Genomic DNA, 17,485 nt, shown 5'->3' with positions numbered 1-17,485 from the left:
CCTCTCCCGGTCAGAGAATACAGAGAATTACAGTTGCGCACGTCTGGACTCACTCCGGGAAGAAAGCAAAAATGATGAGGGAAAGGGTGAGCTAACTCAGATACCTCCAGCTTTACACTGGATACAGGACTGCACATGACATCTTTCTCTCTCTCATCTCCCTCTCTCTCTCTATGTTTTTGTGTGTGTGTGTGTGTGTGTGTGTGTGTGTGAGACAGAGAGTCAACACTTTTGTGTGGCATTCATACTTAAATATTAACTTTTGTAATGTGTTTACTCACACACTGTAGTCCTGGTGCAAGTTTATCATAAACTCTTAGAAAAATAAATGTTTGAAAAGTCATATTGTGCACTTAACTTTATAAAACTTAATTTACATTTTTAAGATTGAATTTGAATCTGCTCATTGATGCAGCTTTGTTAGGATTTATCACAATTGTTGAATCTCTCACAAGAAAGTGACATATTAAGACTAGAAGGCAGTGATTTGACATATTATTAGCAGGCAGTGATTTGTTTTGGACACCCATGTAATTCAAATCCTGTCATATCACATTGGAGTTTGGAGGGCAGGGTGAGAGAGAGAGCGAGAGAAGGTATAAACTGAGAGCGACATAAGGGGACAGATAGATGGGATTTCCTTTGAACAGCAGTGGGTGCTGGAAAACCAACCTGTCTTTGGGAGTAAAGTTACACTCCCCATAACACACACACACACACACACACACACACACACACACACACACACACACACACACACACACACACACACACACACACACACACACACACACACACACACACACACACACACACACACACACACACACACACACACACACACACACACACAAACAATTTGACTTCAGATACTACACTGCCACCGTATGGCAATTTTTTTGTTTACTTACACTCAGTCCTTAACATGATACCTCCCTTCAAATAGCCCAGATGTTCTGAGAAATTAGAGTTAAAACACAGAAATGCACAAATATGAAATCTGATTATTTTGCTTAAATTTGATTGGAACATGGAGGACCACTTGCAGGTCATTCTTCATACAACATATGTGGGGGCCAATCATCTTCCTTTCCTGCGTTCCAGGACCAGGGTTTACATTTAAAATAGGCTACATCCAGGCTACTTGTTCTGTGCAGCCAGCTATTGATTGCAAGTAAAGGTCAAAAATCAGTTATGCAGACAGTCTATGCTTCTCCTACCTGTATACATAACACAATCCATCGGCTCGTGAGGTAAGGTGGGGGCTGTGAATGGGGTCCTTTTATGCTTCCCTAATGGGAGGCAGTAAACAAACAGTCACTGCAAAACACCCCAAAGGGGGTGAGCAGGTGATGCCCTGATTCACAGGTGCATTTTGGGTTTGCAATGGTAGTGCCAAGTTCTTGCATCGGTGTAGGGCTGGAATGGGTCAGTCCATGCAAGAAAAACAATATCTCCCACCGCCTACTCTATTTTACCTAAAGGGCTAGAGACAGTGGACTAGAATTATGCCAAAAAATCATGTTATATCAACTCTGATTCATATAGAAACGTTCTACAGTGCTTATTCTGGGTTTCCTCCATTAGGGCCAATAGAGGGAGCCACAGTGCTGTAATGCTAAAGGTCATACATGTGTTAATGTTGTAACATATCAGCTGTCATGGTCACAGCCACTTCTGTGGGCAGACATTTGAAAGTTGACACTATCGTAGAGCTATCTGTGAGGGTTTCCAAACTCTTTCTAGGAAACTGTGTTTGTAGGTCAGCAAAAATAATATCACAATCCAAACGGCAACCCCCATCCTCCTCTGAGAAAAATATAGAGGTCCTTACTAGACGGTAGATATTAAGATTCTGATGGACATTTAAAAAATGCATATTTCATCCTCCCTAAGGGATACCACTGATCTGATGAGAGCAGAAAGGTGAACATATTGTGCTACTGGCAACTTTTACATTTATTACACTTGTTAAATGTTTCAGATGAGTGACATTTCTAAGGAATGAGGGGAGAAAGGCTCTTATAAAGGCAGGTTTGACCTGTGGGTCACATATCTACATATTTACATTTTCTGGTTGTGTAGTGGCTCTGCTGAATCAATTCAGAGTTGAACATTAACTGGGCAATGAGGGGGCTGACAGTGTAGAGTACTGGGCACTACAGGATCCAGCTAGGGTAACACTCACCGTGCCTGTCTGACTCTCTATCTGTCTTTATCCTAATCCTATTTGCCTATATCACCTATCCCCTGACCAAACATCGGCTGGGTAAGTTTTCTCCACCTCGATTCACTTGGAAGGGATAGTATCTGATGTTGGGCAGTCAGTAGGTTTTTTGACACAGTGCATGAAACCGTATAATTCTAGTATAGTAAGTGCTCTTTATTTAAAGCATGATTTGGAACATGATTTAGATGTATGGCTGTAGCTATTAGTTTACTAGTGATATAATAATAGCACAAACTGTTTAAAATCAAATTGAATCTTAAAAAAAGACAAAAGAGCCCTTTGTAAATTTAAATGTACACTCAAATCATCAATCAAGACATCACTACTACCACTATTTCTAATACGTCTATGAATGCTAGTGATTCTAAGCAGAGTCATATACACATATATGTATATATATATATATATATATATATATATATATATATATATATATATATATATATATATATATATATATATATATAAACACGAATACTACCATTGCATCCATAGAGAACCCATTGCAGTCGTGAGGCCAGTGTTTGCTGTTTGTGGACTTTAGCAGTGAAACAGAAACCTTTGGCCCTCTGACAAACAGTTGATCCCAGAGCAAAACACCACACATCTCTGCAGTGTAGAACCAGGCCTAAAGCAATGCCACACTGACTACTAGCCAAGCATGCTTTTGATTGGCTCTCATTTCCTCTCAACCTATCAGTGTTTGCTGGTGTTGCCATGTCCAGCAACAATATGTACTCTTTTCTTGCTCTGTAAAAGTGAGGGGTTCAGTAATTCTTATGCATTGATAATCACTGTTATTGAATCTTAAATATTTAAGTTATTGGCTGTGTTCTAGAGGATCAAAACCGTAATGTATCATGGGCAAATTGTGACTGACTGACTGATCTACAAATAATAATGAGTAGTTATTTATGATGCAAGGTTTTTTGTCGGCAGTCGCTTGTACTGTCGAATGCAATGTCGAACAAGCCCATAGTGACAGGGTAGGAACCATAGTTTCGGTCCATGTTTCCCAGGGGACTCTAATTGGTGTTAAACATGTGAAATGTATAAAAGCAGAGATACTGTACAGTATATGATGACGAGACGGTCTTGTCTCCGCCCTAACAATGGGCGTTGTTGTCCCAAAGGTGGGAAGGCATATGGTCTGCTTATCGCTGTATTCCCAAGTACACAGATTTTAACGGGAGTGGACCCTCTCGCTTCGCCTCTTCCTCTCTGATAAAAGCACCCCATAGTCCTTTTCAGGGGTGTATTTATTACGGAAACCCTTTACCGTTTAAAAACCAAATGAAAGCAAACAGAGCAAACGGAACAAAACGGGGAGAGACCTACCCAATAGAAACTCCTGTTTTTGTTGCAAAATATTTTTCCTTTAGAGTAAATAGTTTCTGTTGCAAAATGTTTTGCAACAGACTAAACGTTTTGCATCAGAATCCATTGGGAGAATCCCAATTGGATTGCTCGCCTCCTCTCCTCCAGCTGGAGAGAGGAAACAAATGCGTTTTTATTAAATGAGACTCCATTTTTACTCTTTTGCGTCACCAGGCAAATTACATTTACAGGGATGGAATCCTAAAATAAATGTGTAAAGTGATAAAAACTAATTTAGCTTTTAAAGATAAAAGGATAAGTGGCATATTGTTTTCTAAAAGTGTGCATGCTTTACTCCTTTGAGAAGAAAACAGCTGATTCAAAGGGGGGTGGTGTATTTTAAAACACTTCCGTGCTACCTGCTGTGAGGATACTCCTGTACATCCTCTGTCGAAGTAGGTGATCGAAGAGGGGCGCAGACACTTGTTTTCGCCTATTAAAGAATTCAAAGAGGACAGACTTTTGCCCAATTGACAATCTCCCAGAGTGTTTGCACAGACTGTGTAGCGTGGTTGCTGTCTAGTTTTATTTCTATGAGAAACCATTTTGTGAACATGCTCATGCTGTCTGTGAAGAAATGTTTGGGGTGTGGTCCATTGTTCTGAAAAGTTGTTTCCAGTTGATTTGTGTTGGGAGAGGCTTTGCTCGCTTCTGGGTCCAAGCACTGTTGCTAGCGCCCTCCCTTAAGGAAAGTATTGGTTGTCACTGTTTTTTGGTCACTGTGTGTAGCCTAACTAGGTCAATACAGTCCTGTGAAATCTAGTTGGGTGAAATCACTGTTGCACTTTAGAAGGAACTGAGATCTAACAAGCCTTTTGTGTTCATGTCAAAGTATTTTGTATGTGTATCTATTTAACAAGCAAACCTTAGTCATTTAATAAACTTTTTACATCTTTTTACATCTGCCTCAGACTATTTCCCTTAAATGGTCCTAGATAGAACCTGTATCTTTGAATATATGTTATATTATTGTACAGGTTTCTTTGTTCTGTATTGCAGGCTAGCTGTTGGGATATGAAGCTGCATCTCCCTGTACTCCTGCTGCTCTGCCTCTGTTGGCTGGGACTGACTGTAAGAGGGCCAACCATAACCTCACCCCAAACACATCAACCTTCCTTAAATATCTAACCATAAATTAGAAAAGTATTGACTACAAGGCTTTTAAAGCACCCTAACCCTACCCTAGTTTCTACAGTCCAACCCTAGTGTCTCTCTCTCTCTCTCTCTCTCTCTCTCTCTCTCTCTCTCTCTCTCTCTCTCTCTCTCTCTCTCTCTCTCTCTCTCTCTCTCTCTCTCTCTCTCTCTCTCTCTCTCTCTCTCTCTCTCTCTCTCTCTCTCTCTCTCTCTCTCTCTCTCTCTCTCTCTTTTTCTCTCAGGATGAGACTGGTAAGGTAGCTACTGAGGACCACTCTTGCGGGGAGCAGGTGTTCAGCCAGGAGGCCCGGTGGTCAGTAGGGGGTGCTGTAGAGAGACTGGGCAGGCAGCTACTGGACAGCCTGCAGACAGGGCCAGAGCAGCCCAACGTCATCATATCACCCCTCAGCGTGGCCCTTGCACTAGCACAGCTCACACTGGGTGAGGCACGTGTGTGTGTGTGTGTGTGTGTGTGTGTGTGTGTGTGTGTGTGTGTGTGTGTGTGTGTGTGTGTGTGTGTGTGTGTGTGTGTGTGTGTGTGTGTGTGTGTGTGTGTGTGTGTGTGTGTGAGAGAGAGAGAGAGAGAGAGACATGTATAATGTCAATAGTGAGTATGTACCTGTGAGATTGTAAGTGTATGCCTGTGTCTGCTTATGACTGTTATTAACTTTTGTCTCAAAGAATTAATGTAATCAAAACATGGTCATTGCCTCCTTGTGATGCCCCTATCAGGAGCTCGTAACGAGACACAGAAGTTGCTGCTAAGTTCTCTACACGCCCACACCGTGCCCTGCTACCATGAATCCCTGGGCAGCCTGCTCCAACACCTCACCAACACCTCCCTACAGGTGGCCACACGCATGTACCTGCGCCCAGGTGAGTGTGTGTGTGTGTGTTTGTGTTTATGTGTATATTTCAGTGTTGCAGCTCTGTGCCAGAAAATGGCAGTCTACTGACATAATTATACAGCAAACCCATTCTAACTGCCTTTGTTAATGCAGTAAAGGTCTGACAATGTTTTGGACTCTTTTGGTGTATATTTATATGTGTTATATATTTGTTTCTCTCTTTCTCTCTCAGAGTTTGAGGTGTACCAGTCCTTTGTTGCAGAATCTGTGCGTAGCTACAAATCAGAGCCTGCCCCCTTGATCTCAGTGGAAGATGTCAACCAATGGGTGGAAGACACCACCAAAGGTCACATGACCAATTTCCTGCCCAGTATTCCGCATGATGTGGTGCTCATGCTTATCAATGCTGTGCATTTCAAAGGTAAGCCCTTTCACTCCTTGTTTAAAATAACGTATTTGAAACTGTATACAAGTGTCTACTTTTTACAATTGTGTGGCTTGTTCTCCTGTTGTCACTGGTAGGTGAGTGGGAGGCTCGCTTCGATCCTCAGCTCACACAGAAGGATGTCTTCTACCTGGACAATAAGAACTTTGTCCATGTAGACATGATGCGGTCAGCCAAGTATCCACTGAGCCTGTTAGAAGACGGGGAGCTTGGGGCTCAGGTGAGCTGGTCCAGCTGTATGTGTTCTGTCGTCTGCTTCTGTCTACATCCTCCCTTTCTATCTTTTCACACACAACACTTTCTACTGGAGACTTGTTTTGAAAAGTCCTTGCTGTTGAAACGTAGACAGTAAAACGTATTGTTCTCTCTACCACTTTCTCACCTCCATTCTCTTTCTCTCAAACTCTCTACAGTGCAGTTGGTGTAGTCTCCCTCTCTAAAATGTTTCTCTCCACCCCCCTTCTGTGTTTGCAGGTTGCACGTTTTCCATTTAAGGGAAACACCAGCTTTCTGGTAGTTATGCCGTTGCCAGGAAGAGGAAACGTGTCATCGCTGGTGGCCAAGCTGAATATCTCTGACCTGTACAGACGTCTACCTCAGGAGAGGACCATGCAGGTCCAACTGCCCAAGTTCACCCTGCAGTACCGCCAAGAGCTACAGGAGGCGCTGACCAGCATGGGTGAGAACAGAAGTAGTGTCAGAAATGACCTAGGGCAACAGCACTAGGTCTGGGAATCATGTCTGATTCTCTTGGCCAATTCTGAGAAGGTGATTTTCGAGACAGACAACTCTCCCAACAAATCACTTGTTTTGGTAGGTGGGGTTTAAAAAGAATCCCCTCAGAAATAAGACGGACACACACAATGTGGATGCAGATAGCTAGGGTAATTTTAGCCACAGCCAGTCAGTGGTTTTAAGCTTGTAATGCTAACGTCATGGCGCATGCAAACTACTCACTTGTGAAATACACTCATTGAAATTATCCTCCTCCAGCTCCATCTAGCTAGCTACAGCTTCGCTCTTTCCTCTCTGCCAAACTGACGTTGGTCCTAGTACAGACGTGTATGCTGGAACATTGGTACGTTCTGGGAGGCAACCCACCTGTCTAGAAACTAGCACAGAAAGTTAAATCATTTTGGCCAGGAGTTTTTCCTCTGTCAGATCATGTGGTCTGGAAAAACTTGAGTCATAGTTTAAGCCCTAGTCATAGTTTAAGTGAGCTATAAATGGACAGGCAGGGCCAGCCCTAGCCTTTTGGGGGCCCTAAGCATTAGCTATCTAGTGTCTGCTTGCTGGCTGAACCAGTCTCAAATCAATCCAGATTAAATGAAAGGCAGGGATGCTACCGTATAGCCAGTCAAACAAGCTTGGACTAGGCTGCTCGCTGGAACAAGTTCGCTCAGGTGATCGAGCATGGTTTGCTATAGTAGCCAGTAGCTAACGAGAGCAGAATGATTTTCAGAATTAGGAACTAGTGTTAGGTGGATGGGCAAAATCTTGATTTTTAGAGATGAGTTCCACGCCATCTACAAGAGAGATCGGTTAAGGGACGTACATCACGTAGGAGTGAATCCTTCTGATGTGAGACAATGGGGCCCCCCTACCTCGCGGGCAAAACATTATAGTGGTCCCCTTCTTGACGGCGAAGAGAACATTTTAGGTTTAAAGTACATTTTCAGCAATTCCACACATTTTGCCCTGGGGTGGAGAGAAAATGTTGCAATTTTGTAACAAATTTCATGCAATTTTACTCGTTTTGCCATGTGGCTGAGAGACATTTGTGCAGTTTAAATTAAATTTCCTGTAATTCTACACAGTTTTATTTATGCCAAGGTAATATGATATCTGATTGAGAGTGACTAACAAAATCAATGGGGGCCCCCTGGAGTTCAGGGCCCCTGGGCATGTGCCCTGCGTGCCCTGTCGGTATACAGCCATGATTACTACAAGTTTAGATAGCTGACTAATTTACCAACCTAAAAATGATTAGCTGACATGTATAATTGAGTGACTGACCTATCAAGCAATAAACTGCTGGGGCACAACTACATTTAGAAATAACACGTTGTGTATTCTACTATTCTGTCAATCAAAATCTCTCTTATCTCTCTCTCTCAGGTCTGGGCTCTTTGTTCTCTAGTCCTAATCTTTCCGGTGTCTCAGAGGTTCCTCTGCAGGTGTCCAGCATGCGTCACGCCTGCGGGGTGGAGTTGAGTGAGGAAGGGGCCGAAGCATCTGCAGCCACCTCCATCACCATCATGCGCTCTGTTCCCATCTTTTCTGTAAACTCCCCCTTCCTGTTCGCCCTGGTAGACCACGCCTCCCTCGCTCCAATCTTCCTGGGCACCGTCACTAACCCAGCCCCTGACGCCAGCCCCATGCAGATCGACAGTCCCCTTGGCGATGATCCCAATGGCAACAGGACCCAAAGTGACAGCTCTCATAGCAACAGCAATGTACAGAACGATGGTCCCCATAGTAACAACAACGTACAGAGCGACAGTCCCCATAACAGTAACAACGTACAGAGTGACCAGCCACAAAGTGAGAGAATGCAGTGTGGCGTCCCTGTCGGGGGGGAGGAGCAACAACAGCCACTGAATGAAGTAGAGGGAAACCCCAACGCCCAAGTGGAGGGGCAAGGATCCAGTTCCTGTGCCAATCCCTCTCTTACAGTTCCTTCCTAAACCAACACTGATGCCCAGCTTGCCCCAACCCATCTCTCACTGTTCTGTCCTGAGCAACACTGCCCGACCAGCCGGTCCCATATGGAGCCCAGCCCTCACATAGCAAAACCTTATCCCAATCTATTGACACAGTTCCCAGTCCAGAATCAACCCCAGCCCCTACCCCTAGACACCTGACAACTTCTCATAGTCGCTCCCCTCCCCAGTGAATGCCCCTGATTACAACCCAATGATTTAGGAGAGACCATGGACCTGTCCTATACTATAGTGTGTGCAGATTAACACACAAATGTGATGCTATTTTTACACTTGGCTGTGCACTGTCTGTCTTACAGTATTTGTTGCGTTTTGTTGTGATGTCTTACTTTGTCATTTGGATGATTCCCACCTCTGGTATTGATTAAAGAAATTAAGTCTCAACGTTTTAGTGAATGGTGGATGTGATCATGTGAATGAGCAGGACTGGATTTTTTATATAACAACAGGGGAGTCTATTTCATTTTCAATGGATTTAGATTTAGGCTTATACCTCACAACCTATAATTTAACTATTTTCTCCAGCACATTCATGCAATTAAAAACTGACTTATTTAAGATTTGTTATAACATTTCAGGTCAATTGCTTGCGCGTCAAATTTAACATACCACCGTTCATTTGGGGCAGTGAGGGAGGACCATGGATGCGCCTTGCGCTCAAAACAGCCATCCAGATTCTTGCCGAACCCAACAGGTTACGTCAGAGAAGGGCGGGTAAAAGTTGGCTTCACGGCTGTGTGCATCATCCTGGTACAGTCAGCACTCCACCGGAGACACGACTGCTAGAGACATACGTACAGGCGACGTGGACCATAACCGCTTGGAAAGGTCAGTACCTTTATGCATCATATGCAGAGTTGGGGAGTAATGTATTACAAAAAAACAAACTGTAATCCGTTACGTTACCAGCAGTAACATTGTAATCATATTTACAGATACTTTTGAAAATCTATATGATTACTTCTGGGATTACTTTTCAATTTATAAAGGATGTTTGTGCTAAAAAAATATCAGACACCTTTCTCTTTTCTCAATGACATTCAAATCAGCATTGAAAAAAGGCACAAGTTTAAGTTTGTTATGCCTGAGCAAGTCTGACCACAGATCAGAGACCACTATGACGATACACCAGGGTCATTCCTACTATGCGATGCCTTTTCTGTCCCCAGGAAATATTACTTCTCATTTAGTGTAAAATCTGCATTCCAAAGGGCTTTAAATATAAGGTTAGGTGCCTAGCCGCGGGACGTATGGGTGCTGAGGGTGCTGCAACACCCCCTGAAAAATCGCAATAAAATAAATATATTTACTAGTCCTGTATTAGCGACTGATATAGCCATCTGTAACGCAGGCAGAAACATATATTCAGCACCGTAGGTTAGTTTCTAAAATGTAATCCGTTACAGTCAATAGTTACCTGTCCAAAATTGTAATCAGTAACGTAATTTTAGGATTACCCAAACTCTGTAATGTAATCTGATTACTTTCAGATTACTTTCCTCTTAACAGATGCAGGCTAGCATTTTTTCGGCATGAATCTTGTTCTGGGGGCAGCTCTACAGAGTGATCACTAGCTGGCACAGCCACAAAGTCATTCAATCTAATCCTAATCTTAACCCTAACATTAACCACACTGATAACCCCTAATGCCTAACCCTAACCTTAAATTAAGACCAAAAAGCTATTTTTTTTCATACATTTTTACAATACAGACAATTTTGTCGCTGCAGCTGGCCCATCTAATGGAAATCGCTCAGTTCTGCCTCAAGGACAAGACTCATCCCAATAAACATCAACCTGCTTAAGAGCCATTAGAAGAAGACGATAATTCATATTACCAATTGAACATCCATTGCAGGATAAATCAATATTAAAGTTTACATAGCTGGCCATAAATAGATGTTGGATTTTACTATGGGTTGTTATGTACATAAATAGATGTTGGATTTTACTATGGGTTGTTATGTACATAAATAGATGTTGGATTTTACTATGGGTTGTTATGTACATAAATAGATGTTGGATTTTACTAAGGGTTGTTATGTACATAAATAGATGTTGGATTTTACTAAGGGTTGTTATGTACATTAATATATGTTGGATTTTACTATGGGTTGTTATGTGGCTTCTTCTAACCCATTGCTTTCTACAACAGATAATAATACAGTTAGGATGTCTTTACATTATTAACCAACATCTGTCAGATTTACTGTTGTTACAATTCATTTAATACCCCTTGAATAGGACATGGAATTCTAGATCAGCCAAACTGTTTTACCTGAGCATAACCCCAAAATGAAGGACTTGTTAGCGTACTCTGTTCTTGATTTTGTTGTCATGGAGGACAGATTGGGCTCATTGCTTTGAGTTAAAAAATAAATGCTGCTCTCAGAATGGCATGCTTTGAGTACTACTGAAAAGCGCTTGTATCCCATATGCTGCATTTAATAGAGGCCTGTTGTTCATGTCGTTGTTGGTGACATCTTGATCATTTACAACTGTTTAAGTCTATCAAAAGTGTGTGAGTTGTGTCCGTAAGGCATATGTGGTCTTCTTATATTAAACTTGTTTTGACAGTATGTAAATACCAAGGGTGAGTTTAGAAGGAACTCCCTCAAACTTTTATTCCATAGGTTGGGATCCGCACTATGTGTTGCAAGAGTGTTTTATACTGGCTGTCCACTGGGGCATATTCATTATGCCTATTCTGTTGCAAAACGGAAGCAAATGGAACGAACCGTGGAGGGACCTACCTGAATTTGTCTAATAGAAACTCTTGTTTTTCTCTGTATGCTTCTGTTTGGTTCTTAAACGGTAAACGGTTTCCTTAATGAATACACCAATGGCCGCAAAAACAATGATTGACAGGCAGCTTAAACTTCTTCAATTCAACCATTATTTTGTTAAAATACACATATACATTTGTGAACAGCCATCCACATTCACATCATCCACAATCCGAAAATAGTTAAATGAGAGAGCAGCAGTGCGATTCACATCATTGCGTTATGTAGACTACATTTCAATAATCAGTGATATCCGTATCGCCGTAGACTACACCACTGCTGTCATCCTTACCTCCAAGCGTTTATTCAAGTTGGATAATCTTTGGATGCCGACAGCTGTTGCACCATTGGAAGATACAGCTTGGACTGTAGCCTACAAAAGACTATTCCTGCTCTTTTCCTGCGATCCATCAAACACATTTGGTGTGTCATCATTGTGGTCTCTGATTGTGGTCAGACTCTCTGATTGTGTCTTTTTTTAATGCCGATTTATATGTCATTGAGAAACTAGAAAGGTGTCATATTTTTTTCATAAACATCCTTTCTGAATTTAAAAGTAATCCTAGAAGTAATCATCTGTATTTTTTTAAGTATCTGGAATCTGATTACAATATTCTTGCTGGTAAAGTATCTGATTACGTTTTGTTACTCACCAACCCTTTAAATGGGATAACTTGAACTCTTGATCAGGATTGACATTTTAATACTTGTCTGTAAAACAGAGTAACATAGTGTGACTATACATTTTTTCCCCTTTGTTTCCGAGCACTTTATTGACTGGTTCATCTGCCGACCTTTGGGCTACCTCAGGATGTGCAAGGAACTCGAAAACACTATATATTTTCAGAAATGTTGGTATATGAGCTTTTATTGGTGTATCTTTTTCACTATCTAATCATCGCACGGGTTTGTTCAATGACAGACATGTATTTGTTTCATTTCAAAGAGACAAATAATCATGTTTTTTTTGCAAAATGCTATATATCCGACGCACTCTCAGAGAAATAAGTAGTAGGCTACTGCTAGGTTAAACTGTAAACTGTAAAATGTAACAAATAACTACATCTGTTTATAAAGAAATGTACAGATATAAATTTTTACATCAATATTGATAAAAAAAATACAAAAACAATTCAATACAGTAATACTGTATATCAAACATTTACATTTGACATTTTAATAATTTAGCAGATGCTCTTATCTAGAGCGACTTACAGGAAGTACATTCATCTTAAGATAGCTAGGTGAGACAACCACATATCACAGTCGAATATACAGGATACGTACATTAGATTCCAGCTAATGCAGCGTTTTGCAAAAAATATCTAAAATCTGTATAAAAAAAAAGATAACAGCAATATTTTACACACACATGAAGGTACCCATAAGCAATAATTTCTGATGAAAAAACACAAATGTGAGAAAGTGGTCGATATAGCGTTTTGGAAATAAACTCTTAATTTGTGGGTTGAAAATTTGTGTAGAACAAGAGGACTGTGTGACCTACAGCCAATATCTACTATACCATTTTCCATTTTATTTTGGCTTAAATTCATCATGCTTTTGATTGTGAATGGTAGAGGACGGCCTCAGTGCAGAGAGAAGGAAGATCTCTCTCTGTGGGTTTGGTTGGCTGCTTTGGGTTGGAACTCAGAGATCAAGTGTCTGGTTTAACCATCAGGCCTGCAGAGAGAAAAATGAGAGGGGGAGGAGAAGACGAAAGGAATTGAGAGGAGAAATGTGTGGTCTGAGGTCAGTTATGGATGTTTTTTTCATCCGGGAAACCAGGAGAACCTTAATGACAACCAGATGTGCAGGGAAAAAGAGAGTATGTGTGTGTGTGGGTTAAATAGAAAGAATGTGAGAGAGAGGGAGAAAGAAAGAGGGAAAGAAACCTCTGATCTCCACCTCCTGTGACCCTTCAGCTTCTCCCTGCTCTGTCTGCTCACCTCTCTATGACTCTATTCACTCCACTAAGCTCATTACCAATACTAGCTGTGCTAGTGTGGCTAGCTAGTAAACAGGTGTGAACTTCACAGCAGCCTGCCTCTGCTTGTGTTGTGCGTTAGCTACACTCTGTGTGTGAGTGGAGAGCCAGAAGTTTAGGATATATTATATGGTTAAGTCTATACTTAGTAAGAGGATGTAATGGAGCTCAGTCTGAACACACAAAGGTCTACACATCTCCAATTAGTAGAGCAAGAAGAGAAGAAGGAGAAGAGAGATGCTGACAGAGCTAGAGCGATAGAGAGACAGACAGAGAGACCTTATTGAGAACTCATTTCTCCATCACACCCTGCTGAGCAGGTGAGATGGAAGGACTTACTGTAAGTTAAAACCACATTTTCCCACAAGAGCCCTGGCCTGCAGGGAATCACCCTCACAAACTGAAAGTCTGACTCACACTCTATGGGCCAGTTTCCCAGACACAGATTAAGCCTAGTTCTGGATGTATGTTTGTATAATAATGTGTGTGTAATTGATTGTGTGCTTGTGTTGCAGGATGATGTGGACGACCCTATTGCTGTGCCTGGGGGCCCTCCTCTCCCTCTCTTATGCTCAGTTGGTGAGACCACTCCACATCTCTGTTTTCATACTGCTTTCTTTTTCTCATACTTTCATGTCTCTTTACATGCACTCCATCCCTTTGGCTTTCTTATGCAGAGAGATGACATGTATAATCTCTCTCCTCATCCTCTAGTAGTTTATCTCTCTATTTTTCTCATTCTTCATGAACTAGCCATGCCATTAACCCTCCTCTCTTTTTTTCTGTCTTTGGATCAACCAATCCTGTGCAGTCGGAGAAAGAGGGGGCGGGAGGGGAAGAGGAAGCTGTGGAGCTCTTTACCACGCCCAGAGCCAAGATGGCTGCCGCCACCTCTGACTTTGGCTACAACCTTTTCCGGGCCCTGGCGGGTCGCGACCCGAAGACCAACGTATTCTTGGCCCCCATCAGCATCTCTGCAGTGCTCACTCAGCTCTCCATGGGTTAGTTAGCCTCAGCACTGTTATACTCTATATCATTGTCTGCTATTTATCTGGTATTTACCCCCCCCCCCCCCCCCTTCTCTCTCGCTCAGGAGCGTCTCCGGATCGTTCAGAGAGGTGGTTGTACAGAGCTCTAAGGTATCACACCCTGCAGGACCCTCAGCTCCACGACACTCTCAGGGACCTACTGGCCTCACTCAGAGCACCTGGCAAAGGCATCAGCATCGCTGCACGCATCTACCTGGCCCGCAGTGAGTGTGTATAACCATACATGTGTCTCTGTGATACTTTGAACAGTCTGTGTGTATTTTGATTGTGTGTATGTTTGTTGACCTGTGTGTGTATGTGTGTATATTTGTGTGTGTGTGTGTGTGTGTGTGTAACTCTCTAGGACTGCGTCTGAAGCCGGAATATTTTGGAGTGGTGGAAAAGCAGTATGGGGTGCGGCCCAAGACTCTGATGGGCGGGGCTAAAGATGTGAATGAGATCAATGATTGGGTCAAACAGCAGACGGGTGGCAAGGTCGACCGCTTCATGTCCAAACCCTTGGGACGGAACTCTGGTGTGGTCCCTCTCGGTGCTGCCTACTTCAAAGGTAAGGACAGTCTGTCTGCGGTTCAATTCTCTACCCTTATCCCCAAAGTTTTGCACTCGTTTATGGGGTGTAGTTTGTAAAATGCTGTGTTTGTGTGTAGGGAAGTGGATAACTCGGTTCAGTCAGAGTGGAGTGATGGAGGACTTCCAGCTTGATGGAGAGGTGCCCGCCCGCATTCCCATGATGCAACAGGACAATTACCCAGTGAAGATGGGAGTTGACCCAGACCTGGGCTGCACAGTGAGTACAGATGCAGAAATGTAACTTTTTTCAATGGTTATTACTTTCTTAAACAGCCAGTTATGAAAGTTTGCCTCAGGGAAAACATCTATTGAGCCCCTCCTTCCCTCTCCCTTTCTCTCCAGATTGCTCAGATCCAGATGCAGGATGACATCAGCATGTTTGTGTTCCTTCCTGATGATGTCACTCAGAACATGACCCTGGTGGAGGAGAGCCTGACGGCTGAATTTGTTCAGGACCTCTCCATGACCCTTCACCCCATGCATGCGGCCCTTACACTACCTGTCCTAAAATTCAGCTACTCCACTGACCTCTTGCCACTGCTCTCTGACCTGGGTGAGTGCCTGTACCTCTCTCCCTCTCTCTTCATCTTGCTCTCCTCTGTCTTCACATCTCTCACATCCTCTCTCTCCATCTCTCCAGGTCTTGCCGAATTTCTGGCAGACACAGACCTGACTAAGATCACGGCTCAGACGGTGAAGCTTGGCAGCCTCAATCATAAGGTTGTTATGGAGATGGCCCCAGAGGGCATCCAGTATGCCAGCTCCAGCCACGTCCCCACGCCCCTGTCGTACCGCGTGGACCGCCCCTTCCTGTTCCTGGTGAGGGATGAGGCCTCGGGGGCACTGCTCTTCATCGGCAGGGTGGTGAATCCACGCAAACTGAGGATATAAGCGCGCACACGTTTGTTTTACTATTATTGTGGGGACCAAACAATTGATTTCCATTAAAAATCCTATTTTCCCTAACCCCTTACCCTAACCCCTAACCTTAATTGTAACCTTAACCCCAAAGCCTGAAATAGATATCCTTTGTGGTCCCCACGAGGATAGTTAACACACACACACCAGGTCCTAGGAGAGGATCAGGTATTGTTAAGCTAAATGTCTCATAAAAGCACAGAGAGGATGGACAAGCGGCTAGATTCCGCTGTGGATCAGATAATACAGTTGGTTAATCGTGTAGGAATACCATGTATACCATTTAGGCCAATAGTCTAAACACTCACTGATATTCCTTGAATTCTCAAGTTGTTTTCAGGAAAAGGAATTTGAAAAATAAAGCGAACTGGATGGAATATGGGGAAAAATGCACCAAATAATTTTTTAATCTTCAACATAGAAATGCTACCAAAAATAATTTGAATTTCTTACAATGTTGAAACCAAACAGCCAAATCATGTTTATCTTACTGACATGCTTCTAAGAGGCACAGGCAAGACTTTATGCTTTAACCAAAGAAAATACTCTTCACATTATTGTATATTGCGATGCAAGAAATAAACATTTAAGTTTTAAGTCTGTCTGACTGTCTGTGTCTGTCTGACTTCGGTGAGGGAGTTGGATAACTTTATCCAGTTGACATACTGTAGCTGTTTTCAGTAAAGGGTTGGGTTGATTTGGCAAGAAATTGGACTCTTGGCTATTCTTTCTTTAGCTATTGTGCTGGGAAATTAAATTACAGTACTGACACATACTTTTCTCATTCTTCTATGCACTTCAGTCTCTTTCAAATGAAACATAGCTGAGCAGTGTGTGCCTGTGTTTAGTATGTTTGCGTCGACTCAAGACTGTAGTTTGAAATTACTTTGATGAATTTTCCACATTTGGGAAGTGATTCCTGTGGCCATGGAAACCCTTTCCAGAACAACACAACCAAAGTAATGCCTGGAAAATCTCTCCCTCTTTCTCAAATTCAAATTCAAGCTGCTTTATTGGCATGAAAACATTGCGTCAATATTGCCAAAGCAACAATGTATACAATATACATTGTAATAAAATAATACAAATAATAATAAAATAACAGTCAATAGTAGAAATATAATAAATATAAAAGGTTAAACATAGAAAATGAAACTATAACTAAATTACTGTCATCCTCACCTTTACATCAGTACTACAACTACCATCATTATTACTTCTACTACTACTACTACCACCACCACCATCACTAAACTGCTATCATTACCATCACCCCTACTACCCATACCACTACTATTTGGAATAATAATCACAACAATAATAATACTAAAAATAATAAGTAACTTACTGTTTTACTTTGTAGATGTATCTTTCTCTCTCTCTCTCAATTTAATTTCAATGTAAGGGCTTTATTGGCA

General features: G+C 42.2%; 2 protein-coding genes across 4 annotated transcripts; both read left to right on the top strand.

Moving 5' to 3' along the window:
* Positions 1-2: 2 nt before the first annotated feature.
* Positions 3-9,141, top strand: LOC129868458 (alpha-2-antiplasmin-like). 3 transcript variants are annotated; one of them, XM_055942465.1, is made up of 8 exons: positions 3-86; positions 4,607-4,678; positions 4,984-5,182; positions 5,474-5,617; positions 5,822-6,010; positions 6,112-6,254; positions 6,509-6,713; positions 8,153-9,141. In XM_055942465.1, exons 1-8 carry the CDS (start codon positions 72-74, stop codon positions 8,719-8,721), a joined length of 1,536 nt encoding a protein of 511 aa, XP_055798440.1. In that variant the 5' UTR covers positions 3-71; the 3' UTR covers positions 8,722-9,141. The 3 variants fall into 3 exon arrangements, with proteins under 3 accessions (XP_055798440.1, XP_055798442.1, XP_055798441.1); XM_055942467.1 differs by lacking the exon at positions 3-86 and adding an exon at positions 2,120-2,269 and having other exon boundaries at positions 4,585-4,678; XM_055942466.1 differs by lacking the exon at positions 3-86 and adding an exon at positions 2,121-2,269.
* Positions 9,142-9,461: 320 nt separating this feature from the next.
* On the top strand, positions 9,462-16,664 carry serpinf1 (serpin peptidase inhibitor, clade F (alpha-2 antiplasmin, pigment epithelium derived factor), member 1). The gene is made up of 8 exons (XM_055942468.1): positions 9,462-9,585; positions 14,046-14,109; positions 14,342-14,531; positions 14,624-14,782; positions 14,923-15,126; positions 15,227-15,366; positions 15,492-15,702; positions 15,790-16,664. Exons 2-8 carry the CDS (start codon positions 14,047-14,049, stop codon positions 16,038-16,040), a joined length of 1,218 nt encoding a protein of 405 aa, XP_055798443.1. The 5' UTR covers positions 9,462-9,585; position 14,046; the 3' UTR covers positions 16,041-16,664.
* Positions 16,665-17,485: the final 821 nt, after the last annotated feature.

This window comes from Salvelinus fontinalis, chromosome 13 (assembly GCF_029448725.1).
Source record: "Salvelinus fontinalis isolate EN_2023a chromosome 13, ASM2944872v1, whole genome shotgun sequence".
NCBI classification, from domain to species: Eukaryota; Metazoa; Chordata; class Actinopteri; order Salmoniformes; family Salmonidae; genus Salvelinus; species Salvelinus fontinalis.
Note: the sequence above shows the minus strand (reverse complement) of the source record. Positions and strands in the feature narration are given on the sequence as shown.